General features: G+C 40.8%; 1 protein-coding gene across 5 annotated transcripts in view; it reads left to right on the top strand.

Annotated features, from left to right (window-relative positions):
- The window catches only part of pacs2 (phosphofurin acidic cluster sorting protein 2), a 52,901-nt gene that overhangs the window by 17,046 nt on the left and 10,100 nt on the right, over positions 1-25,755 (top strand). For 2 of the 5 annotated variants that reach the window (XM_080513028.1, XM_080513025.1), the window contains exons 2-17: positions 8,700-8,787; positions 10,286-10,375; positions 10,754-10,879; positions 12,137-12,299; positions 12,419-12,492; positions 16,946-17,026; positions 17,236-17,295; positions 17,385-17,539; positions 19,187-19,277; positions 19,548-19,619; positions 20,388-20,515; positions 20,612-20,744; positions 21,457-21,561; positions 22,918-23,024; positions 23,893-24,047; positions 25,044-25,154. In XM_080513028.1, coding sequence (XP_080369154.1) covers positions 8,700-8,787; positions 10,286-10,375; positions 10,754-10,879; positions 12,137-12,299; positions 12,419-12,492; positions 16,946-17,026; positions 17,236-17,295; positions 17,385-17,539; positions 19,187-19,277; positions 19,548-19,619; positions 20,388-20,515; positions 20,612-20,744; positions 21,457-21,561; positions 22,918-23,024; positions 23,893-24,047; positions 25,044-25,154 — 1,739 coding nt within the window. The remainder of the gene's footprint in view (positions 1-8,699; positions 8,788-10,285; positions 10,376-10,753; positions 10,880-12,136; positions 12,300-12,418; positions 12,493-16,945; positions 17,027-17,235; positions 17,296-17,384; positions 17,540-19,186; positions 19,278-19,547; positions 19,620-20,387; positions 20,516-20,611; positions 20,745-21,456; positions 21,562-22,917; positions 23,025-23,892; positions 24,048-25,043; positions 25,155-25,755) is intronic. The other 3 variants (XM_080513027.1, XM_080513026.1, XM_080513029.1) reach the window with 3 other exon arrangements.

The following is a 25,755-nucleotide window of genomic DNA, read 5'->3' as shown; positions in this document are numbered from 1 at the left end:
TGAGGAGTGAGGAGGAGGAGTGAGGAGGAAGAAGGAGGAACGAGGAGGAGTGAGGAGGAATGAGGAGGAAGGAGGAGGAACGAGGAGGAAGGAGGAGGAAGGAGGAGTGAGGAGTGAGGAGGAGGAGTGAGGGAGGAATGAGGAGTGAGGAGGAGTGAAGAGGAGGAGTGAGGCTCCAGTCCAGGAGGAGATGCTCTTCCTGTGTGTTTACTTCGATTTGACTCGCTGGACGTAAACGAGGCTCCTGCAGTCAGACGAGGTTAAAAACCTCTAGAGTTGATTTCCTGTCACATCAGAGACGTTTTATTTAAAGAAGCTCTTTATCAGACACCTGCTTCATTCAGTCATAATTAAACTGGTCGCTAATGACTTGAAACTTTCAGCAACTCTATAGAAAAAAAAAAACACTTTTCCTGATGGAATGTCGTCTAATTAAAACAAACTGCTGTCGTTTCTTTGCCGGTTTGAAGAAACTGGATGTGAATCCTGAAAACGAGCAAATCGTATGGATGGAAAGTTTCTGCTCTCAAGCGAGATGAGACGAGAATCGCTTTATGAATGGGAGCCATGTTTTCAGGCGTATTGCCGACCGTGGTAACCATGGTAACCGTGGCAACCGTCAGAACTCTGCACTTGTGGCTCAACGCGACGTAACCGAGAGACACAGTGGTTTTGTTGCAGCTCTTGATTATTTACCTTTCAGGGACTTCCTGTGTGCTTCCAATTACTGGCGCTTTAAACTTTTTGTTGTTTTTTTTGTTGTTTTCCCCCTGAAGTAAAACAAATTGTTTGGCGAAAAAGACGGAATTTCTCAACGAAATGTGCCGACGCGGCATTTCCCTTTTCGTTCGTTAAATCGTCTCGGCTGAGGGAGAAAAAATGCAGAAGAAAAACAGACGGCCTGCTTGTCAGCTGACGTACGACACTGTAAACAAACAAACTGTGTTGTTTACCAACGTCCTTTTATCTCGGGTTAAACACACCAAAAGTGGCTCCGCCGGTTGTCGTGTTAATGTTTACTCTGGATGTTGTGTTAATGTTTACTCTGGATGTTGTGTAATGTTTACTCTGGATGTTGTGTTATTGTTTCTTCTGGATGTTGTGTTATTGTTTCTTCTGGATGTTGTGTTATTGTTTCTTCTGGATGTTGTGTTATTGTTTACTCTGGTTGTTGTGTTATTGTTTCTTCTGGATGTTGTGTTATTGTTTCCTCTGGTTGTTGTGTTATTGTTTCCTCTGGTTGTTGTGTTAATGTTTCCTCTGGTTGTTGTGTTAATGTTTACTCTGGTTGTTGTGTTAATGTTTACTCTGGTTGTTGTGTTATTGTTTCTTCTGGATGTTGTGTTATTGTTTCCTCTGGTTGTTGTGTTAATGTTTCCTCTGGTTGTTGTGTTATTGTTTACTCTGGTTGTTGTGTTACTGTTTCCTCTGGTTGTTGTGTTATTGTTTCCTCTGGTTGTTGTGTTATTGTTTCCTCTGGTTGTTGTGTTATTGTTTCCTCTGTGTTGTGTTATTGTTTCTTCTGGATGTTGTGGTTATTGTTTCTTCTGGATGTTGTGTTATTGTTTCTTCTGGGTGTTGTGTTAATGTTTCTTCTGGTTGTTGTGTTTAATGTTTGTTCTGGATGTTGTGTTATTGTTTCTTCTGGATGTTGTGTTAATGTTTCTTCTGGATCTTGTGTTATTGGTTCTTCTGGATGTTGTGTTATTGTTTCTTCTGAATGTTGTGTTATTATTTACTCTGGTTATTGTGTTATTGTTTCCTCTGGTTGTTGTGTTATTGTTTCCTCTGGTTGTTGTGTTATTGTTTACTCTGGTTGTTGTGTTATTGTTTCTTCTGGTTGTTGTGTTATTGTTTCTTCTGGTTGTTGTGTTATTGTTTACTCTGGATGTTGTGTTATTGTTTCCTCTGGTTGTCGTGTTATTGTTTACTCTGGATGTTGTGTTATTGTTTCTTCTGGTTGTTGTGTTATTGTTTCTTCTGGATGTTGTGTTAATGTTTACTCTGGATGTTGTGTTATTGTTTCTTCTGGATGTTGTGTTAATGTTTACTCTGGATGTTGTGTTATTGTTTACTCTGGTTGTTGTGTTATTGTTTACTCTGGTTGTTGTGGTCGCGCCGTCGCTTTAAGTGCATGTTTGCTCTCTTGCCGAAGTCATTTATTGTTTCAAGAAGCTCGAAAAACCGAACATTTGTAAAAACTGGTTTCATTACCAAAACAACCCGACAGCGCCCCCCGGTGGCCCGCAGACTCACTACCAGTCAGTGTGTCTGCAGCTGCAGTGGAAAACGCAACACTTAAAAAAAAAAAAAATGTTTTTAACTGATCTGATGTCGTCACGTGAATCATTGATGCAGAAACGTTCTCCTCAGCGTTCTACGCTGTGGAATCTCTCGAAATCTATTTAATTTTCTGCAGCTGAGGAGCGTCAGTCTCTGAAGACACACTTTTTTTTTTTCCCCCTTTTCCTGAATGAGTCATAAAGGAAAAGACGAAAGAGAGAGAGAGAGAGAGGATGTGGATTTTCCTGAGCCACATCAGATGTGAGAATGTAGGTCACCACGGCTCTGTGAACATGCACTGGAGGGGAACAAAATTACAAAATAAAAAAAAAAAAAGAAGGACGAGCCGCCCAGGAGACCCGGCCGGGCGGCGGCAGGCTGTTTTCTCTCCGTCAATCACAATCACATTGCACCGATACAGAAATGAAATTATCCGAGCAAAAGTTATCCCCGATCAGGCTGGATTTTCACAGGAGATTTCCCGTCACGCAAACCGCTGTGTGGGGGGGGAGAAAAAAAAAAAAAGGTAAATAAATACTCCTCCTGATTGGCTGACGTGTTTGAACTCAATTATATCTAAAAATTTAATCAAATAAAACATCTTCTGCTAAACAGCTGGTGAACAAGTGTGGTGGTTTTTTGTTTTTTTTTGCGGCGTTGCCATGGTTACCGGCATTCTAATATACTGCGCGGTTGATCTGGAATGTTTACAATTCATGGGGAGGATGTAGGTCACCATGGCAACGATACAATAACGCATCGCTGGATGATCACACCGAGGTCCTCTGCTTCAGAGAAATAAATCAAGTCTGAGGAAGAGGAAGGAGGAAGGAGGAAGAGGAAGGAGGAAAACCGCCAAACGAGAGAGAGACGGTGGAGGGTTCCAGCGCTGATCCTCTCGATATTAAAAACGCCTGATATTAAAAAATAGTTGGACCCTCCTCGGTTCATTTGGTGGAGCAAAGTTTGAGTCTCGACAAGACAGTCGGAGCAACTTATCAAAACTTCATCTCATATATGATGTTATTTATGAGTATCAGAGGAAAAAAATACATTTTTCTTTGATTCCATCACACGCCTGTCGGACTCATCTGTCTGCGTGACTCTTTCTTTCAGTCGCTCCAAAAACATTCTATTCAAAGTTTCTAGCTTTTCCTTCCATTAGAATATTGGATCATAGGAGCTACATTCAAAATCTGCTGTGTCTGTGTGAGCTGGACTGGCTCCGCCCACAAACGCCCTTATATGGGAAGAGGTAGGAAGTACTTCCTCTCGTGGCGCCATGTGCCAGAGCAGAGCTGCCTGATTGTGGGAGGAGTCAAAGGGGGGGGAGGAGCCTACCTTGATTGTGATTGGCTGAACCCCCGATGACACTATATAGGGTTTGATTTCTGATTGGCTGGTCAGAGCAACACACTTTTTAAACCTGGAACACTCCAGAGAGAGAGAGTACACACTTTCTCACCTCTGGGGCGTCGTTCCAGATGTGGAGAAGATAATTACTGCTGGAAAACCTTTTAGAAACTTCAATTTTCACAATCTGACCGTTTTAAGCTTAAATCGGTTCATTCAGGTCGCGTGAAAATTGTGTAATATAAAAGTATTTCACAAATGATAGATTATTCTGTGGGTATAAGGTGAGAAAGAAAGTAGAAAGACATTCCAAAATGATCATTTTAGAAAAAAAAATGTTGGTTAAATGCAAAAGATACGAAGCTGAAACATCCACAGTAGTTTGTAGTATTTGAATAACAATATAAATTCAAAAATTACCACATGTATTGACGCAGTATGTGTGGTGTATATATATATATTAAATATAACAAATGAGCACATCTGGATGTTGTCAGGTTGTGTTAATGAAGAGAATCACGGAAAAATCAGCAGGTTTCAGCTCATTTTGGCTCATTTACATATTTTTTTGCGCTGATCGACGAGCTGCCTAATAAATTAATAATAAAAAAAAAGGGTAAAATGACAAAGTGTACTGTCTTCGTCTAATTAATTAATGAGTGAATTAAAAAGACATTTAAACACTTCCAGCAGCGTCGGTTTGCCTCGTCAGCTTTAACTGGAGAGCAGCTGCAGCGTCGACTCGCTGCCAAAGTGGTTTATTTTCTTATTATTTTCCTTTCAACTCATATTCATTAGAAAGTAAGGACCGTTCTATAGATGGAGAATATTCCTCGGAGCTCTGGCGGCAATTTATCTTAACGTGTCGGTGATACGGCTTTAATAGACGGCGATTAGCCGGGAAGGAGGATTGACGGACGCCGCGGTTCCCCGGAGCCGTCGGCCTGGTTGTGACTGTGGTGGACGGAAGAGACGCAGCAATATGAGCGAATAAAGTCGGCCCTGGGTGCGTTTGAGCCGATAGCAGTAGATGGGGAAGTTAAAAAAAAAAAAAAAAAAAAAAACAGGATCTCCATGGCAACCATGAAAATTCATGCAGCATCCGAGTCGCACAATAATGTACCCGAGTTGAAAAAGAGAAGCAGAAGCAGCTCACAATGGAAAACTAATCATTTTAATTATATTAACCGAAAGCAATTTGTCAACCAGTTATATTTAACTTTTAATGTTGCAATACCAGGTCGTACCACAAGATGGCGTGTCGAGTCAACTCAGCTTTTCGAAAAGTTTAGGGGAATTATTTTTTTTTTTAATAGTTTAATTTTGCAAAAACAGACAAATGTTACGGCGCAACGCAGCGGGATCCTTCAGGAGTTTAAATTCAGCGATCGCGTTTTATGAGTTGAATTGTTGGACGCTGAGGGTTAGAAAAAGTTGTACCGTGGGTCGTCCTGGGAAGAGAGACGGTGGAAAGAACTTTATTCTTGGAGGGTCCGGCTCACAGAACCAGAGAAGTGGTTCTGGCTTTGTTTATCACTTTTACGCTCGATCATGTGCAAGTGTTGGCCCGGATCCAATGTTTTATTCGGCACATTCAGAAATGGGATTTTTTTCGTTAGAATCAGATGGAAAGTGACTGAAAGCACGACGTGTTCTTTCTCGCCACGATGAGATCGGATGCTTCTATTCCTGCTTTCTTTTTGCATTTTTTAAAATTTTTGGTTATTTGTTTTTTGAAGCAGCACCGACCGGCTCCCTGCAGGCGGAGACTTCTCCTCCCGTCAGGAACACATTTGCACAAAATAAACCAATTAGAAACAAAAAGTACAAATAAAAGGCAGCGGAGAAGAACGGTCTTAATGTTTGAACACGTGAAGTCTTGCGTTCCGCCCGAAGTCGAGATCTCTTATCGTCTCAAAGCACCGGGAGGAAGTCTGAGCGCCGCTCCTGATACCTGATATACAATTATACACAATTCCTGGATCCAACGCCTGCATCTGTGTAAGTGCCTCTGCTGGGGAGGAGGGAGGGAGGGAGGGAGGGAGGGAGGGTGGAGGAAGGAGGGAGGCAGGAGGGAGGAGGGAAGGTGGGAGGAAGGATGGAGGAGGGAGGAAGGAGGGAGGGAGGAGGGAGGGAGGAGGGAGAGAAGGGAGGAAGGAGGGAGGGAGGGTGGAGGAAGGAGGGAGGGAGGGAGGAGGGAGGAGGGAAGGTGGGAGGAAGGATGGAGGAGGGAGGAAGGAGGGATGGAGGAAGGAGGGAGGGAGGAGGGTGGAGGGAGGATGGAGGAGGGAGGGAGGGAGGAGGGTGGAGGGAGGATGGAGGAGGGAGGGAGGAGGGAGGGAGGGGGAGGGTGGAGGGAGGGAGGAAGGAGGGAGGGAGGGAGGAGGGAGAGAAGGAGGGAGGGAGGGAGAAAGGAGGGAGGGAGGAGGGAAGGTGGGAGGAAGGATGGAGGAGGGAGGAAGGAGGGAGGGAGGAGGGAAGGTGGGAGGAAGGATGGAGGAGGGAGGAAGGAGGGAGGGAGGAGGGAAGGTGGGAGGGAGGAGGAAGGAGGGAGGGAGGAAGGAAGGAGGGAGGGAGGGAGGGAGGGAGGAAGGAGGGAGGGAGAGAGAAAGGAGGGATGGAGGGAGGGAAGGAGGGAGGGAGGAGGGAAGGTGGGAGGGAGGAGGAAGGAGGGAGGGAGGGAGGAAGGAGGGAGGGAGAGAGAAAGGAGGGATGGAGGGAGAGAGGAGGGAAGGTGCAGTGTGAAGTGTGTAAATCTCATCACTCCATCCCGGCCGGCCGCTCGGTGCTGCAGACGCTCAGAACCGCAAGATGAAATGACCACTAGGGGGCGAACTTTACCTCGTGTTCTGTGGCGAATCAGTTCAGGATAAACGACACAGACGTAGGAATGTGTCTATTTTTGACAGTTTTAAGTTATATTTTTATTGTTTTTATTGTATTTTCTGTGTTGTTAATTAATTGTATATTTCTATTTGCTCCCGTCCGCGTCACTTTGGCCATTTGTCTTTTAAAGTCCCCTCTAAATAAAATTGAATAACGGATTATTAAGTATATTTAACACAAAAAAACATTCCAGTGTATGAAGGTCGACAACATCGTGTATTTTTAGCTTCTTTGATTTGACCACCAGGTGATTCGTTGGAGCAAAAATAATAATCAGCTTGATTTATGAGTCTGACGGCCTTTTTCTTCTGAAGTAAAGAAAACAGGATCAATATTTGTTTTATAATTATTCCCCATATTTCCTCACCATAACTCAGACATGGAAGAATGAGGGGGTTAGATAATAATTTGAGTTAATTTTGATCTAATACTGATCTGATTTTACACATTATGGCAATATTCTTTACTTATATGCAGCTTTTCATCAAAAGTAATTCCTAAAAATGTATTTACACGCACTTGTTTACCATTCTCTTAATGGTAAACAAAGAGAAACAAAGCCATATGACACTATACTAAATTTACATGGACATGTACTTGATATATGAAAAATATATCGAATGTCAATTAGAAATGACAATATGTAAAGAATTTATTTTCTCCAAACAAACTGTGAAATCTCATTCGTCGTCCCACAGCGGTGTAGAAACCTTGACCGACGGTGCTGCTGCGGTTTTTTTTTTTTTTTTTTATTTGTTCGCCACTTCACGTCTCCATTTCCTGCCCAGAATAGGAGAATGGAGGAGGAGTTGGATTACAGGCAAGGTCAACTCCTCCGTCTTCACGCCACATTACAACGGACGGGCTTTACTTTACACGTTTCTATTCAATTTTACCTCTCCTTTATCTCTCGTGGCCTTTTTTTGACCTGCTGTGACAATAAACTGTTATTAAACAGCCACATTCAATGAGGCGTCGCGTCCCTGAATGATTTCGCCGTGATGTCATCGGACGGCGGCGGCGTGGTTTGTTAATTTAGCCGTTTTCAAAAAAAGGAGGGCCGCGTTGATAAATGGCCGTCCTTCACACGGGGCAGCTCTTCTCAGGGATTCGCTCAAAGGAACCAAAGCTGCTTTTTTTAGAGAGGGGGGGACAAAAAAAGAAGTTTTTTTCACTTGCAGCTTGTGAGGAAGTGTCTTAAAAGAAGAATCGTGACAGGCTTGTTAAAGCCTCACACACACACACACACACACACACACACTACACTAACAATGGCGGCTGCCTCCTGCTTCAGCGTCTCTATTCTGCTCCGCTGGTTAAAACTAGAGGATTTGGCTCCTCGCCTCACATCCAGTCCCGCTAACGAATCCCAAGCAGTTTCCTCGCCCTCCGTCTGGGCGGAGGGACGGTTGTGAGAGGCGACTGGAGCAAGAAGCAAACGAGCCCCACAAGTGTTGGCGCAGTTAAAAAAATAAATAAATAATTAAAATACGACAACAAACTGATCCAGTTAATTTAAAAAGCAGCATTTTTAAAATCCCAGATCAGACAGAAAAGCGGAGCATCTATGTAAAGTGATTTATTTGAAATAAACATTTAGTTTAGTCACGAAGATTCAGGAGGAAGGAGAGCAGCTGGTTTTTATTTTATTTTTTTAACATACTGTTCATTTACTTGCTGGTTGTTTTCTTTGCGTTGCCGTTTCTCGCCGCCTCGTTGTTTCCTGTCCTGTATCTCTGTCAGTTTTTTGTCGGTTTTCAATTTTTTTAATCGTCATTTGATCCTCGTCTTGTTGGCGCTCATGTCTTCGTCTAGTTTGGAATTTTCTGTAGTTTTCCTCTTTGATGTCGTTGGGCTTTCTGTGTTTGAGTGTGAGACGTGGTCTCGACTGTTGACGATGAATGTGACTTTTCCCTCTGTGGCGGTAAAACAAATGACGGTAAAAACGAAACCTGTCGGAGCTTTTTACTCGGGGAAAGTCCAGAAGTCCTCGCGTGTCTATTTTCATATTTTCATATCATATCATACCAGCGGACTCCTGAACATACGAGCGGCGAAAAAGGCTCCCGCTGCGTTTGTGCTGACTCGTGTTTTCATGGCTGAGGGTGACTCATCTGTTGGCGCGAATTAATGAAAGTGCGTCTGACTGAACACGCCGCCTTGTCGCCTCTCCTCAGATTGTGCAGCCTGACGCTGAAGAAGCTCGTGGTGACGAGGGAGCTGGACAAGGAGCTCATCTCCGTGGTCATCGCCGTGAAGATCCAGGTACGTCGCACACGCGAATAACAGGAGGTGGACGCTTTATTGGAGAAGCGCCGCTAAATCCAGAATACTGGGAAGGTCAAAGGCTCTGGAATCCTCCGTTGTTATTGTTGTCCATGCATAAACATGAGGTCTTATGGCGCTTATTCCAGAGATAGATGCACAGAAATAAACCGAGCCGCGGTGTTTTGGATTGACTGGTTCCCCTGTTAACCGGTGACCGACTTCGTCCAGCGTCTCGACGTTAAAAGTCCGACCAAAGTGTGTCGCTGTCCGAGCAAACACAGTTTACTTCCATTAAAGTTTAAAGTATCGTACTGTCCTGTGTCTTATTTTAACATCAGCTGCTGCTGACGGCTGGTGGCGGGAGTCACCAGTTAGCAGGGGCACCAGTGAAACCGAAACACCGGACGGTGGAGCTCCACCGTAACAATCCACGTTTTGTAATATTATCAATAAATATATACTGTTTGATTCATTTTTTTGAGCTGATATCAAATGCATGTTCGCTCCACATCAAGAGAAATTGTGTCTTAAAGATAGCTTAATCAGCATTTATTTCATTTACGTCACAAAACTGCAGAGTTTAAGAATTCCCCTTAAAATGTATAATTTTATTTTATTTTTTTCTTGCAAGAATAACTCTTCAGCTCTTATGTAGCGGCTCCCTGAAGGTTTCAGAGTGTGGAATGGAAATAAATATAGTTTTTATTACATTTTGTTTTGTTTGCATCCATGCAGATTTTCAAAAATGGTAAAATCTGCAGGATAAGAATGGATAAATGAGGTAAAACGGCAAAGTCGGCCATAACGTTGAAATGAAAAATGGAAGGAAAAAAAATGGTGGAAAGAAAAAAACATGAGGAAAAAAAGGGGGAAATGGAGCAAAAGAGTTTAAAAAGAAAAAAATGGGTAAAGAATAAAGAGAAGAACAAAACAAGAAGGTTTAAAAATAAAAATAAAGACAAGAGAAATAAAGAAAAAGGATAAAGAACAAAATGAAGAATAATAAAGAAAAATGGAAAAAGTGGAAAAGAACAAAATGCGATGTTTTATAAAATATAGAAAAAAAATAAAAACACTAGAAAAAATGAAAAAAGAAAATAATGTTTATTACAGCTAAAAAAAAAAAAAAAAAAACCTGAACTTTGGGAAACATACAGCACCTATGAACAGCTAAAAAAAAAAACAAAAGGCCTCGTGGTGAATAAAGGGAAAAAAAAGGTTTGGAACCACTGGTGCAGATAAACATCCAAAGGTTTTCACTGTAAACTTTGTGACATCTGATCAGCTAAAGATTTACATGGAAACTAAACAATGGAGGAGCAACAGTTTGACAGAAACAGTGAAGTTTAAAATAAATCCTGCGCTCGACACTGAAACGCTGCGTTTAATATGTCCTGCATTCTGTGTTTGTTTGTGTTGAGCCGCCGAATACTTCCATTCGATCTGTGCACAATAAATTAAACACAAACTATTTGTCTTTTTTTTACTTTGAAAGGGCTCCAAGCGGATCCTGAGGTCCCATGAGATTGTGCTGCCCCCTAGTGGCTCCGTGGAAACCGACCTGGCTCTGACTTTCTCACTGCAGGTAAAGAAAAGAAGCAAAGCTGCTGTTTAGACACTTTTTTTTTCTTTTTTTTTTACATACTGACACTCAAAGGGAAGTGTAGGATTAGAATTAAAACACGAAAAAGGCAACAATTCCCATCAATGAAGATAAATTGTCATAAATTGGTGCTTTTATTGAAGAAAACATAGACAACAAAGATAACATCTGACGTCGTCTTTTCAGTAAGAAAAAACAAGTCATCCCGTGTTCACACTTCGGGAAGACATTCTTACCAATAGAATCAATTCATTATTACCTTTGATCTCTGCACTTTGAACTCTTATCGGCGGGAAAACGAGCCGTTGGACGTTGCGACTAAGCCTCGTTTGTCATCGTTTTTCCCGCCGGCGCCCTCAGTACCCGCACTTCCTGAAGCGAGAAGGAAACCGGCTGCAGATCCTGCTCCAGAGGCGCAAGAGGTACAAGAACCGGACCATCCTGGGCTACAAGACGCTAGCGGTGGGATCCATCGACATGGCCGAGGTACCGCCTCTGGAGTGTGTGTTGGTGTGTGTGTGTGTGTGTGTGTGAAAATAACTCCTTCCTGTTTATTTCACACAGTGTGAAGAAAACGACGCCACACAAGCTCTTCTACTTTCAATTAAACCTTAAAAAAAAACAAAAAACCCTCCGCGGTGCCGTTAAGACGCCAGGATCTTTAATATGAATTTACGTCTTATTACTCTGTTTCCTGCTGGTTTTTAAAATGCAGCAGCACTTTTATCTTCCCCCTTTGTTGTTTTGGAGTTTTCAGCCGGTCTGTGTGCAGAATCTCCACCTTCAGCTGGAGGAAATCAGACTGTGATTTCTGACACGTCTTTAAAATCACGCACATTTGTTTGTTTGTTTTTTTTGAGATAATTAGTAAAAGATGTGACTTTAGTGCATCAGTTAGCAGCCGAGCGTCGCTGCAGTTCGTCTTCAGTCCGTTTCTCTTATATTTAAAGGTCCCGGCTCAATTCTCTTTCTTTTTTAATGCAACTGTTTAACTTATTGCACTGAGAACAAATCCACAGTTTGAGGTTTTTCGTACGCGTGATGAAAATGTCGCTACTTTAGCAAAAAAACCAACAGTTGCTGTGGAAAATTATTCTAATCTCAACGTAAAGCTGAGTTTAAGTAAAAACTTTGTGGTGCAGAACACAGTAAAATACCCTAAAATTATAATATAATAGAATAGAATAGAATATAATAGAATAGAATATAATAGATTCTACTATATTTTATATTATATTATAAGATTGTATTATATTACACTATACTAGACTAGACTAGACTATATTAGATTAGATTAGATTAATAATTGTCAAACACAAATATTAAATAAACTCAAAAATCTCAACTTTAAATTTTAATGCTATTTTAATTAAATTCATTTTTAAATGTATTTTTTAATAAAAATATATTTATTGTTTTTTTGTTTTATACTTGATTTTCATAGCAAAAAAAAAACAAAAACATTTTTTGTAGTAAAAATCCCACAATTTTTAATTGAATTCTTTTCAAACCAGCCTACGCAGATCCACTGTTTGACATTTAAGTTGCCTACAAATATGTATATTCTATATCTATATTATAATATATATCCTGTTGGTAAAGCTCAGCTGAAGCCGTAACAGCACTGAGAGATTATTAAAAAAAACCCAGATTGAGCCAGAATACACCAGGATTATATTATATATATATATATATATAATAATAAAGGCCCTGTCTGTCTCATGTACTCTCGTCTCGTCTCAGGTGATGCAGCACCCGACGGAGGGAGGCCAGGTTCTTCCTCTCTGCAGCAACCAGAAAGACATGCTGGGCAAAGTGGCTGAGATCTGGATCTTCTCCCTGTCCAGTCAGCCCATCGACCACGAGGACGCGTCTCTGCAGGGGGGACAGAAGACCAAATGCTCCGGTGCGCTTCGCTTCCCATTAACCCCTCGATTTATATTTAGACCCTGGCAGTAGGTCACGTTTTGAAAAGTGTTGCTGAAATATGCATGAAGCTGGCCGTGGGCCTTGTGATCCCCTCAGATAACTACTCGGAGGAAGAGTACGAGAGCTTCTCCTCGGAGCAGGAGGCCAGTGACGACGCTGTGCAGGTCCAGGTGAGTCCACAGAATAAGGTACGCCTTATTCTTAAGGCGTACCTTAAGAATAAGGCAACGGTGGTGTACAGAACCCAAAGCAGTTCAGAAGATGAGCGACTGAATGTCTGACTTAAAACAGTGTTTTTTATTACAGATTGATAGATAGTTAGTCAGCGATGCCTCTCTTATGTCAATCTTCCATTTGACAAAGAGAAACTCAATGTGGTCAAATTATTCAAACATATTTCTGATACGACTCCTCAGTGGATTTGTTTGAGTGTAATTGTATTAATTCATCCAGCATTCACACAATTCTGTATGCAAAGAGGCTGAAAAAGAGGCCGGGAGTGTTTCTTGGATTGGGGGGGGGGGGGCGTGGCTTAAATCGGCTTTGATGTTATTGGGGGCGTGGCTTAGTTGAGTGTGCGATTAATGGGCATGGTTGGATTTGGCTTAGACCTTATGGCTTTGATTTCAAGATGAATGAAAGGTATTTTGAAGTCACATCATGGGCGTGGCTGGATTTGGCTTAGATCTTATTGCTTTGATCTCAAGATGAATGAAAAGTGTTATGAAGTCACATCATGGGCGTGGCTTGATTTGGCTTAGATCTTATGGCTTTGATCCCAAGATGAATGAAAGGTGTTATGAAGTCACATCTTGTGCCTTTGATGTGAAAACAGATAAATAGCAGCACAGACTGTCAGTCAGTCACACCGAGAGAGACAGCATCTACTAGAGCTTCATATCCAGTGAACACGTCGGACAGCTTCTACTGCAGCTTCATATCCAGCGAACTCATCACATCAGCTTGATTCTGTTTGTGCCCATTTTAAGCACAAATATCTAAAGTATACAACTAAGAGAACTCAGCACCCGCTGACACAGTCGCGACTACATTTAGGTTGTTCTTTGTTTTTTTAAAAAACAAACAGATTTGAGTCATGCCTCAACAGCGCCGTACCAGAGCAAAAGGGGGATTACCCCAGGGCATTCGCCGTGCTGCTCAGCCAAGCATGCAACAAATGGTCATGGAGAATCGCCGTCTGGTGAACACATTCAAACACCGTGACCAGGAGATTGTCCACCAGAAAGCTGGCCTGGAGGAAGACAGGAGGAAAGAGGAGGAGACGCAAACGATGAAAGACCGCTCACACCAGGAGTTTCTCCGGAGCCTGGCTGGACTGTCAGAAGCCTCCTCAGGTTGCCCGGCACCTCCAACAACCAAGAGGGACTGCAAACAAGAAGAGGCGGAGCTGAAGGCGCGGCTCGCCGGCTTAATGCAGAACATTGCGGAACTTCAGAAGAAAAATGAGAGTCTCCTTGCGAGGTCTGGTGGACCGCTTGGTGACATCATAATGGAAGACCTCCAGGAAGAAGAGGACATGACGGTGAAGTTCAGAGCTCTGGAGGAGAAGCTCCAGCAGGAGGTGAACGAGAGAAAGAGGCTGCAGGCTGAGAAGGAGACGCTCCAGAATGAGAAGGAGACGCTCCAGTATGAGAAGGAGACGCTCCAGTATGAGAAGGAGACGCTCCAGTCTGAGAAGGAGACGCTCCAGTATGAGAAGGAGACGCTCCAGTATGAGAAGGAGACGCTCCAGTCTGAGAAGGAGACGCTCCAGTCTCTGAACAAGAGCCTGTTTGTTGAGAAGGAGATGCTCCAGTCTCTGAACAAGATCCTGTTTGTCGAGAAGGAGACGCTCCAGTCAGAGAAGGAGACGCTCAAGTCTGAGAACAAGAGCCTGTTTGTTGAGAAGGAGACGCTCCAGTCTCTGATCAAGAGCCTCTTTGCTGAGAAGGAGAACCTTCAGTCTGATAAGGAGACGCTTCAGTCTGAGAAGGAGATGCTTCAGTCTGAGAAGGAGACGCTCCAGTCTGAGAAGGAGACCCTCCAGTCTGAGAAGGAGACCCTCCAGTCTGAGAAGGAGACGCTTCAGTCTGAGAAGGAGACGCTCCAGTCTGAGAAGGAGAACCTCCAGGCTGAGAAGGAGACGCTCCAGGCTGAGAAGGAGAACCTCCACTCTGAGAAGGAGGCCCTCCGGGCTGAGAAGACCCAGCGAGACGAGGACACGAACGGCTTAGAGGAAGAAATCCGTGCCAAGAAAAGAAGCTTCTGGAGGCGGCTCTTCAAGACCAATGGCAACAGAGAGCAGAAGAAGAAGAAGATGAGAGAAACGGAAGAAGAGACCAAGAAAACAATGCAATAGCCGCCATGTTGGAATTCAATTGACACCATTGAGTTCTTCCAGTCAGTGTACATATGTATTGTGTTTTCAATGTCTTACTTGTCACTTGCTGCCATGAGGCAAACGGTACAGAGCAATAAAAACCAAAAAAGACCCAAAACCTGTTGTTTCCTCCACTGGAGTCAATTTGTTGAGTTTCTCTCTGTTGAAAGCGCAGAGAAATGACTGTTGTATGGGGTGCTGCATGAATAAAGTTCAATTGAATTGAACTTTACTTAACCCATTCATGCCCAGATGTTTTTCAGAGTTGCGAGTCATATAATTTTATCAGTTGAAATCCTCTGAATCATCTTACGCTTTCTTTTCGATTTTGTACTTTGTTTTGAAGAAAATAGCATTTTTTTGATTTGTATTATTATTATAATTATAATATTAGTAGTCACACAGCTACTACTAGGTCAAATGTTGGACCGCACTTGGAGAAAAAAAAAGAAGATTTGCTCTATTTTTCTGAATGAACAAGATTATGTCAAGAAAAGAATAAATTGTATATAATAATAAAATATTTGTCTCCGTCTAGCTGAGTAAGTTGGACAGTGATGCCGCTTCACCCAGAAAGACCCAATTCTAAAAAGGAGTGTGAGATTGTAAAACACTACTTTGCAAAAAACGATAGTTGGGGTTCTACTTCTCAGGTTCCTCCGACTCTGCCCCACCACTGTTGTCGCATAACAAAGTTATTTGAATTTTGAATCTCCAGCCGACGAAGTCGGGGGAATCCTTCTTCCTCGTGGGCGTGACGTCACGAGTTGTGCAGATCTCCATCTGTTGTGTTCATATCGGCTTGTTTCCTCTTAAATATCCACGTTTTAACAGTGTTTTGAAGTTATAGTCGGCGTTTTATGAGGCTTGATGAAAGATTGAGCCTGGAAGAGGCCGAGAGAGGAGAAAAGGAGCACGGGCAGCGGGAGCCGCTAGCTCGGGTGGCTAGCGGCTAGTGGGAGCCGCTAGCTCGTTCTGCCAGTCAGGACGCCTCAAAGCCTGAAAGGTGAAAAGTGGCGGCTGCTGAGGCGAGGAGACGAGGACGAATGGAGGACGAAGCGTCTTCTGCTTCCTCAAACATGTTCCAGACGGGGTCACCGATGGCAGAACCACCTTCTGTGTCTTCTTCATCAATCACTGGGTTTGAAATGATGATGAAGATGAAATATCATTAAATTCAGCCTCTTCGTGGTCAAAACTCTGATCCTCCATAATGTAAACACAACTTGGGCGTGTGCACAACTCGTGATGTCACTCTATTATTGTCAGAAGCTCCGCCCAGCAGAGGAAATAGCGCCGTTTATCGGCTATTTTCCCGCAGATTGCCGTGTTTTAACATTTTACCTTCAGCCAGTTAGCATAAAAAATGTCCCTAGGAGCGACAGCAGAGTGTTTTGGAGGTCGAACTTTCATTTCACTGGGACTTTAAACCTTCACTCTGGCCTGATGGGTTTATTGACCCGCCATTATTCTGCAATCAGCCTCTAACGACACACAGTTTGCTCTGTGGGAACGATGTGAAGCCGAACGGGTTCAGGATGTAATTCTGGACGCAGGCGATCTCGTCACACACACTTTCTGCTCCTGTTATCTGTGGAGCAGCTGTGTAAACACAAACCATTCTAATCCTGGTGTATTCTGGCTCAATCTGGGTTTTTTTTTTTTTTAATGATCTCTCAATGCTGTTACGGCACCAGCTGCACTTCAGCTGAGCTTTACAAACAGGATTTACATCAAAATAGAATAAAATATGGGGAAAAAATTGATCCAATCTGACCTCTGACAACAGTAAAAGAAATAGAAACTGATTCCACCTGGAATTTGACAATGTTTCTTTAAATTTCTTTAAATACATACAAAAAAATTCTAAAACTTGGACTTCTTGTTGATATCCATTGATTTTAAAATCATTTTTGTGGGTCAAATCAACCAGAAATGCTCAAAACTTCACAATCAGCTGTTATTTGATCACATTTAATGAACGCAAGGTATTTTTATTGTGCGATTACAGAGATGTACAATGAAAACGTCGATATATTTTCAGGCAAAACACCATATTATGAAAATGTGTTTATTTTGTATGACAGCACTTTTCTATATCGTCTATATTGACTCAGTTTTTAAGAGTTTAATAAAGCTTGCAAACAAACCAAAAGAGAGAGGGGGAAAAAAAGCCTGTTTCATCCTTCAGTGTTGTGTGGTTGTTTTGGGATTCACGTCGTTTATGTCCTTCCTGCTTTCAGGACCTGGAGGACGACGAGTACGAAGTGAGGAAGCCAAAGAAGCAGAGGAGGTCGATTGTGCGAACGCCGTCCATCACCAGAGTGAGTGAGACACGCCGACCCGGTATCAGGCCACACATCCTCCCTCTTTTAAATTTTTTTTTTTAATAAATCTTGATTTCCACTGACCAAACAGCTGCTATGATCATCCAGACCTGTAGGGGGCAGTGTAGCGAGGCGCATGAAGCCACGACAGCCAATCACGATGAGAAGGACAATGAAAAGACGTGTTTTGTTGTGGTGTGTTTCAGCAGCAGAACTTTAAGCAGCGAGTCGTGGCTCTGCTGAAGCGGTTCAGGGTGTCGGACGAGGTGAGGCTTTCCCTCGTTGTTGTTGTTTCGTTTTGTTTGTTTTTTAAAAATTTCCTTTGGATTGAGCGTGTTTTTGGGCGGCGTTGAAGGTGCTGGACTCGGAGCAGGACCCCGCCGAGCCCCCGCCCGAGGTGGAGGAGGAGGACCTGGACCTGGACAGCGTGGAGTTCGAGAACCCCAGCGACAGCGGCCCAGAGCTGGACGACGACGACAGCGTCCTCAGCACGCCAAAACCCAAACTCAAGTCGGTGTCTCGCCACGGCGGAGAGTCTCCCCTCAGCCACTCCTCAGGGGATTTACACGAAAACATTCATATTTACTGCTCGTCTCTGTTTAGTTTTAACTTCCTCGTTATATCCTGAATAACCTGGATTTTATTTCCATAAAAACTTTCAATTTAATCCCATTTCCTGCCTGGATTTTTAAGGGTCAACCAGCTCCATGGCTGGGTGATGCCTTCAGGTGCATCACGTAACTCCGTGCACTCAATAATACGGAAATCGCGGGAGACGTTTCACTGTTGAAATGTAATTATTTCAAATGTTTATATTGTACAAACTTCTTTAATATCATTACTCTTAATATCCTGGATCCTGTCCTCACACTTCGTTGCCCTCGAGCCAATTTCAAAAAAATTTTTATAAAAGATTTCAATTTGAAGCAGACATTCACTGTAATTACTGGATTACATCTGTATTTAAGGTAAAAACGTAAGTTTAGAGACATAAAGTTTAGTTTTCAGTCATTAATTCTTGTTGGTCACACTTTGCGCCCCCTGGTGGGCAGGTGATGTTTGTCGCTCACCTGTATGAGGCGCCTATCTGGCCAAAACACCAAGAAAATTGTAAAAAAAAATCCAAAGGAAATTGAGATGTTTTTACAACAAATTTCTTAATGGTAGCAGACACAACACAACACAGACCTCGATGATGAAAATACCTTTTTTTCACTGTTATTTTGCAGCAGGAAGCATCATTTAATTTGGCTTCATGCTGAGATTGATCTAATTGTTAGTAGTAAAAAGCTCTCCACCACGACTAAAAAACAACTTTACAGTTTAAATTTAAAGGTTATTACGACACTATTTTACCGTTCCGACACACTCGGGATGAAAATGTGCTGATTGTGGCTCCTGAACTAAAAATGTGTTTGAATCCTACATAATGCAAAGATAAATAACTTTATTTAGCATATTAAAATGTCAAATTTTTACAAACAATCAGGGCAAAAAAAATTCTTAATTTAAATAGTAGTATGTTTTGAAGATCAATTAAATGATTTTAGTAATATATAGTTTTTGGGGTTTATTCGTGTCGTTAATCTTAACATTTATTGGAAACAATCTGTTTAAAGTTCAGAAACGAGCAGATGTGTGAATATTTCGTGTCTCTTAGAAAATAGTTAAAGCACATGAAGGCACAAGTTTGTCTTTAACGTAAAATGTTTTGTCATTTTTACAATTATAACATAAAATCCAAGTGACTCATGACTAATAATTTTTTAGATTTTCCAGTTCTTGTGTGATAAATTTTAAATATATACCATAATTCCGGACGATAAGCTGCTACTTTTTGTTTTTTACATGCTTTGATCCCTGCCTGGCTTTTTAAGGGTGAACCAGCCCCATGGCAGGGTGATGCATTCAGGTGCATCCCGTAACTCCGTGCACTCAATAATCCGGTAGCCGTTTCACTGTTGAAATGTAATTATTTAAGACGTTTATATTGCACAAAGGTTTTTCAGATGCAGTTAATATTTGATTAGCTCACAGAAAAGACTTGCTCTAACGTCGTAGACCTTGAATCTACAATAGCAGAATTCCTCCCCCGGATTCAAGCCTCGCCTAACTTGGACATAAAACGTTGTCTTTGCTTCCCTTCCTCTCTTCCAGGCCATACTTCGAGGGTCTCTCCCTCTCCAGCTCGCAGACGGAGATCGGCAGCATCCACAGCAGCCGCAGCCACCGGGAGCCTCCGAGCCCGGTGAGGGCGCCGTCGCGCCGTTTCCCCCGTGGCGAACACTATTAACACTATTAATAAAAACTAAGAAGCACCGCGAGCGCCCGTGACTAATCTCGCCTGGCTTCCCTCGTTGGTTTTTATTTGATCAAGCTGCCGGGGATTCCCGGTGGGGAGGGGAGACGATCCTTATCGAGTTGTTAAAACAAAAAACGACGACGCTTTATTACCTTGAGATCAAAGATCATCCGGGACGCTTAACGGCTTCTTATTGTCCACGCCTCCTCTGTTCAGATTGACCCCGATAAAACAAAGTGTGGAGGAGCCAAGTTTCCAGATGACGGCGTGTCTGATAACGCCTCCTTTGTGAGTATCGACCCCCCCTTTGGTACCTGTAATACTAGTGGTGCACGCGCTCCCCCTAGTGGTGGGTGGGGGAAACGTCTCACCGCCAAACATCTAAAATATGATTTTCATGTTTGAAATAAACATTTTTCCTTTATTTGATTAAAAGAAAACAGCTGTTATTCATGTTTCTGATGGTGATTTCAACCCAGCTGGCACATATCATAAAAAGTGTACAATTTGTTGTGGAACCGTGGGAACAGGTTTCTACACGTTTCTATGGTAACCGTTGCTGTTGATGACAGCAGACGATTAAAAACAAGAGGAATATGTGCATGTCAAAGTAAAACTTGTTCACGTTTTCCGCTTTAAGTGAGCCTGATCGAGAGATAATTCATATAAATAATTCAGTGTCTGACAGTAGATTTAACGTATTTAATAATGCCATAAGAACAGACATACGTTAAAATAGAGCAAATAAGGTAACATGTAAGAATGTAAAACCGTTTTGCTTTTTTTGTTGTTTTTTTTTAGCAAATAACGAAAATAATATAATTAATGAAGACTAAAACTGCACTTATTTCCATTAGCGGCACTTTTGCTTTTGCTGAACGACTAAAACCGTGACTTTTAACTGTTTATAAGCTCGGAATCGCCTCTCGACCCTTCAGGCCGAAGTGAACAGGAGTGTCGTTGTTGGATCTGGTTTGATGGAGGCGACTGAGCGTGGGTTTTTGAGCGTGGTTTTCTGAGCGTGGTTCCACCTCCTGCTGTGCTCGTTCCCTCCAGCAGGAGCCGCCGGAGGCGGTGACCCCGACCACCGAGCTGGAGATGGACAACATGGACACGTTCTTGGAGAGACTGCCGCCGAGTGGCAAGATGACCAAGACGGAGTCGCTCATCATTTCCTCCAACAGGTGCGACGGTGGATTTTTTAATTTATTTATTTATTTAAAACGTGCAGGTTTTTGTTTTTGGACGAGTCGGTGAGTTTGTTCCCTCGCCGGTTGCAGGCAGGAGCCCAAGCTGGCCGGCAGGCGAGGCCGGAGCACGTCCCTGAAGGAGCGGCAGCCCAGCAGGCCCCAGAACGAGAGGGCCAACAGCCTGGACAACGAGCGCTCCCTGGACACCCGCTGCCACCTGCAGGTGGGAGGGCAGAACTGCAGCGGGGCAAATCCAATGGGATTCACTTTAAGAATTCAGCGTTTTTACTTTTTTTTTAAAAAAAAAAGCAAGACTTATGCTTTCAAAGTTATAAGCTTTATCAGTTTGAATGAAAATGCAAAGACCCCAGTATCTCTTCCAGGAGCCACGGTTCTTTATCAGGGACAGATGCTGCAGAGTTAAAGGAAACCTGCACGGAAACGATGTTTGGTGTTCATTCTCTGGTGCAGGATGCTTTGTATTAATGGGATAAATGGAACTTTTACCCTCCATCCACCTGCTTAAAAGATCGCAAACAGTATTCTGTTCCTCTTTTATTGAATTTTTAATAAATAAAAGCAATGCAGCATCATCATTTCACACCCACAAGTTAAATAAAACTATACCTTTGAGATATTTTGCAGCCTAACAATCAAATTAATTAATTAATCAACAAATTCATTAGTTGACTAATTGATTAACTGGTTAATTAATCAACAAATTAGTTGATTAAAAACAAACAACAATAAATTAACAGCAGAAGTATTAAGAAAAACAATACAAATCATAATGAGTAAAGTTATTTTGTTTAATTTGGTACTTTTGGACAAAAAGGGGAAAAACTAAGCAGAAATGCAAAAACATTTATGGAAAAATATTTCTTTTGAATTTTAATGGGGTTTTTTTGTTTGTTTTTTTGTTTTTACCTCCTCAGATCCCAAGAAAGACGGTTTACGACCAACTGAACCACATCCTGGTGTCTGACAACCACCTGCCCGACAGCATCATCCTCATCAACACGGCAGAGTGGCAGGGCCAGGTGAGCCTCCACCCATCCCTCCATCCCTCCATCCATCCCTCCATCCCTCCATCCATCCATCCATCAAGAACCATGACTGAACCCTTTTATCACATTAACATGAGGAGAATCACGATTATATAAGTTCTTCAAAGAAACCCAGTTACAATTTTATCCCATTTTATAAGTATTGAAATATCACTGTGGTACAGAAGCGTATTGCAGTCACATGAAAAAAATTATAATTGACTCTTGTTTTTCTGAATTAATGACATAATTATCTCGGAATTTTTAGATAAAATAAATTATCAAAAACATTTGGCTGTGTTTTTCTGAATTACTGGGATTCTGTTTTTGGAAAGAAAAAATTGGCTGTGTTTTTCTGAATTTATGAGATACTGTTTTTGGAAAAAAATTTTAATAATTGGCTGTTTTTCTGAACATATGAGATACTGTTTTATGAAAACATATTTTAAAAATTGGCTCTGTTGTTTTGCATTAATTGGACAGTGGTGTGTTAAAACACTATCTCATCAATTCAGAAAAACAGCCAATTTAAAATAAAACTATTTATTTTAGCTCATAATTCTGAGATAATTATGTCATTAATTCAGAAAAAACACAGTCTATTTTTATTTTTTCACGTTGAACGCAATACGCTTTCGTACTTTGGTTACTTTTGAATTTTAACCCTATTTTTAAACATATAAATGATAAAGTTATGACATTTATGACAGTACGGAGCCTCTACAGAGACATGCATGAACTCCAAACTTTTAAAAAAAAAAAATTGAAGGGGGGAAAAAAACTAATTTCCATATTTGCAGGACTTCAATATTTGTTTTATTTTTTTTTTTACAACAATTTTTTTTTTTTTTTTTACGAGATCCTGTAATTTTCTTTTTTTTTATTATCTATAGAATTAAAATTGTTTTGCATGTCCCTTTTGGGGCTCCGTAGACAACATCTAACGTCTAAAAAAATATTTCAATGAGATATCTTAAAAAGATTTTTTATTTAAATCATATGTTCACCAATTTTTTTTACGTTATTCTTCTTAACCAGCACCATCACACATGCAGTTTTTTTATTTTTTTTACAATTAATGAGTCAACTAACAATATATATTGACCCCTAACAATATCTTATTTATTAATTTAGTGACATATGAATAACATTTAGATTCTAAAGAGGCAAGAACATTAAAAAAAAAACAGTATTTTACATTTACGAGTGTTGAAATTCTCCATTTCCGAGAAAAGATTCAACTGTTATCATGTTTTCTTGTTGTAATTTTCCAGTTTCACTGTGTTTTAATGGGTGGACTGTTCTCCTCTCATCTCCGTCCTGTTGTCTTCCTCTTCCTCTTCCTCTCAGTATCTTTCAGACATGCTGCAGAACCACCAGCTGCCGGTGGTTTGTACCTGCACCACGGCCGACATCCAGGCTGCGTTCAACACCATCGTGTCGCGCATCCAGAGATTGTGAGGCTCTTGTTTGTCTCTCCTGACAAACTGTCTGGATTTATTTACATTTCATTGACAAAAAAAAATAAAAAATTATCCCGTGAGAGGATTTCAGCAAAATGTTCCTTTTTTTTTTTTTTTGCTTTTTCCCAATATTAATCTGTATTTTAGGTAAGATAGTGTTGGAATGTGACACAATCCTGCTGAATTGTTTGGATTTCATAAACAATATATTATATTTGTCATTTTTTTAAATGATAAAACAACTAGTGCTGTCAATAACGCGCTAATTTAATAAATTGATTTGACCCGATTAACTCATTAAAATTTTGTACAAAATTATCTCAGATTTTATTTTTTATTTCCGTTTTACAACTTTGCTTCTAGAAATATTGAAATTCTCAAAGTGGTGGACCTGCACGCGAACTAAACCTTATGTTGTTTATTAATTACTTTGTTTTGATTATTTTGCTAATCTTAGAGGGAAACAGTTTCACCAAAAGCTAAAAGCACGTTATAAAAAACGTCTTTTAATTTAAATATACTCCGAGTTTTCCCTGAATAAATATCCATTACAAGCTTCAGTCTTCAGTAGAGAAACAATGTGATTAATCGCAATTAATTACAGAAAGTTGTGCGATTAATTAGGTAGTTTTTTTTATTTAAATCAATTGACAGCACTAAAAATAACCCAAAACACTGACGTATAAAGGCATTTTGATTATACGTTACTCACAATAAACCAAATACTTTTAAATTCAAATTAAATCTTAATTAAAAAGAAAGTCAGATTATAGTTCAAACATTATCAACAAGGTTTTTTGGGGGGGGTTCTGTAGGGAATGGTGGAATAACAAAGGTGTGTGTGTGTGTGTGTGTCTTCCAGTTGTAACTGTAACTCGCAGACCCCCGTCCCCATAAAGATCGCGGTGGCCGGAGCGCAGCACTACCTCAGCGCCGTCCTCAGGCTCTTCGTGGATCACCTCTCCCACAAGACGCCCGACTGGCTGGGATACATGCGCTTCCTCGTCATCCCTCTGGGTCTGTCGCTCGTCTGTTCCCGCTCCTCCACGCCGTTTAATTAAGATTAATAGAAAATCACGAGTTTGTACTTCCTGTTTCCACTCCTATGAGTTTGTTTTAGTCCATTTTTACCGTCAAAATATTACAACGCAGTCTGTTAATAAGAAATAAAGTACATATATTTTAATTAGTGCTGTCAGTCGATTAATTAATTGCACAATTTTCTGTAATTACTTGCGATTAATCGCATCGTTTCTCTACTGAAGAAGAAGCTTGTAATGGATATTTACTCAAGGAAAACCACGGAATTAATTAACTATTTTTATAACGTCCTTTTAGCTTTGCATGACCAAGATCAGCAAACTAATAAAAACATAAATTGATTAATTAATAAATATCTAACATAAGTCTGGGTTTTGTGCAGCTGAAACAAAACTGCGTTAATTACGTAAACATTTTTTTAACTAGTTAAACGAAATTAACGTGTTAATTTTTTGACAGCACTAATTTTAATACATTTTTACAAATATTTTGTATAACATTTAATCTATTAATTCATCAATGTCATTTTATTTAATTAAAAGGTTTTAATTAATTGCTGTAAAATCAAATCATTCTGTTTCATTATTAACATTTTATGGGATATTAAATGAGAGTTTAAGTAGTTTTTTTTTTTTACTTTTGTTTAATTATCATGAGTTTTATTTGTTGTGAACTCGTGATCCAGGAAAATTGACATATTTTTTTAATAAAAATTTTTTTTTAATAATATGTTTGATGAGTAATAGTGCAATAAAAAATTTTTTGAAAATAGGCATCATCAATATTACTGTAATCCCGAGTTTATTTCATGGTAATAAATGTCAAAAAGCAGCATATAATGAATTATTTTTATTACAATTATTTGCTCTAATTCTCATAAATGTTTATTGTGTTTGTCTGCGTGAGAATAAAATGTTTCCAGACCAGATTCTTCGCTCTTGATTGTAAGAACATTGTTCTTTGTGTCTCCAGGAGCACATCCAGTCTCCAAATATCTGGGAACCATCGACTACCGCTACCACAGTTTGTTCCAAGACGCCGCCTGGCGGGATTTGTTCCACAAGCCGGAGGCTCCTGTTGTCGGTGGGGTTTTGTTTTTTTAAATTTTAGACATATTATGAGTCGCTTTTCTAGCCGACAAACACCTTTAACCTTTAACCTTTAACAACTGCTTGTTTTCACAGCAGATCAGCCTGGACTCATCAGGTGTAATGACACAAAAAAGAAAAGTTACATGAGAGAGTTTCACAATAAAAGGACGAAATTTGCATATATGCACATTGAATCAGTCGGTTTTTCTTTTTTTTTCCCATGAGATACTTTTTTTTACAACAAATGGAGCAGAAAGTGTTAAAGTAATTTAAGCCCTTTGTGTGGCATTCGGGGTAAAAAACGTCCACTGGGGGTCACGTTTTCCTCTTAATTTGATTTTTGCCGAAGAAGCTTACTTTTACATACAATTTAAAACGAAAATTTCAGTCGGTCAATAACGCACTGTCGGCAAATTTACTCCGTTTGACTGCCTTTATCTTCTAAACTGGCATTTTAATGGTTTAAAAAAAAAAGTATTTACATTTTTGGTCGTTTTGATCAGGACTGAGGTAGATTAACAGATTTATGCCCATACATTTGACTTTTTGTGTGTTTTTTAAAAATCTTTTATCAGTCAGTGGTTGAAAACGGC

This window comes from Blennius ocellaris (genome assembly GCF_963422515.1).
Source record: "Blennius ocellaris genome assembly, chromosome: 17".
Taxonomy (NCBI): domain Eukaryota; kingdom Metazoa; phylum Chordata; class Actinopteri; order Blenniiformes; family Blenniidae; genus Blennius; species Blennius ocellaris.
Note: the sequence above shows the minus strand (reverse complement) of the source record. Positions and strands in the feature narration are given on the sequence as shown.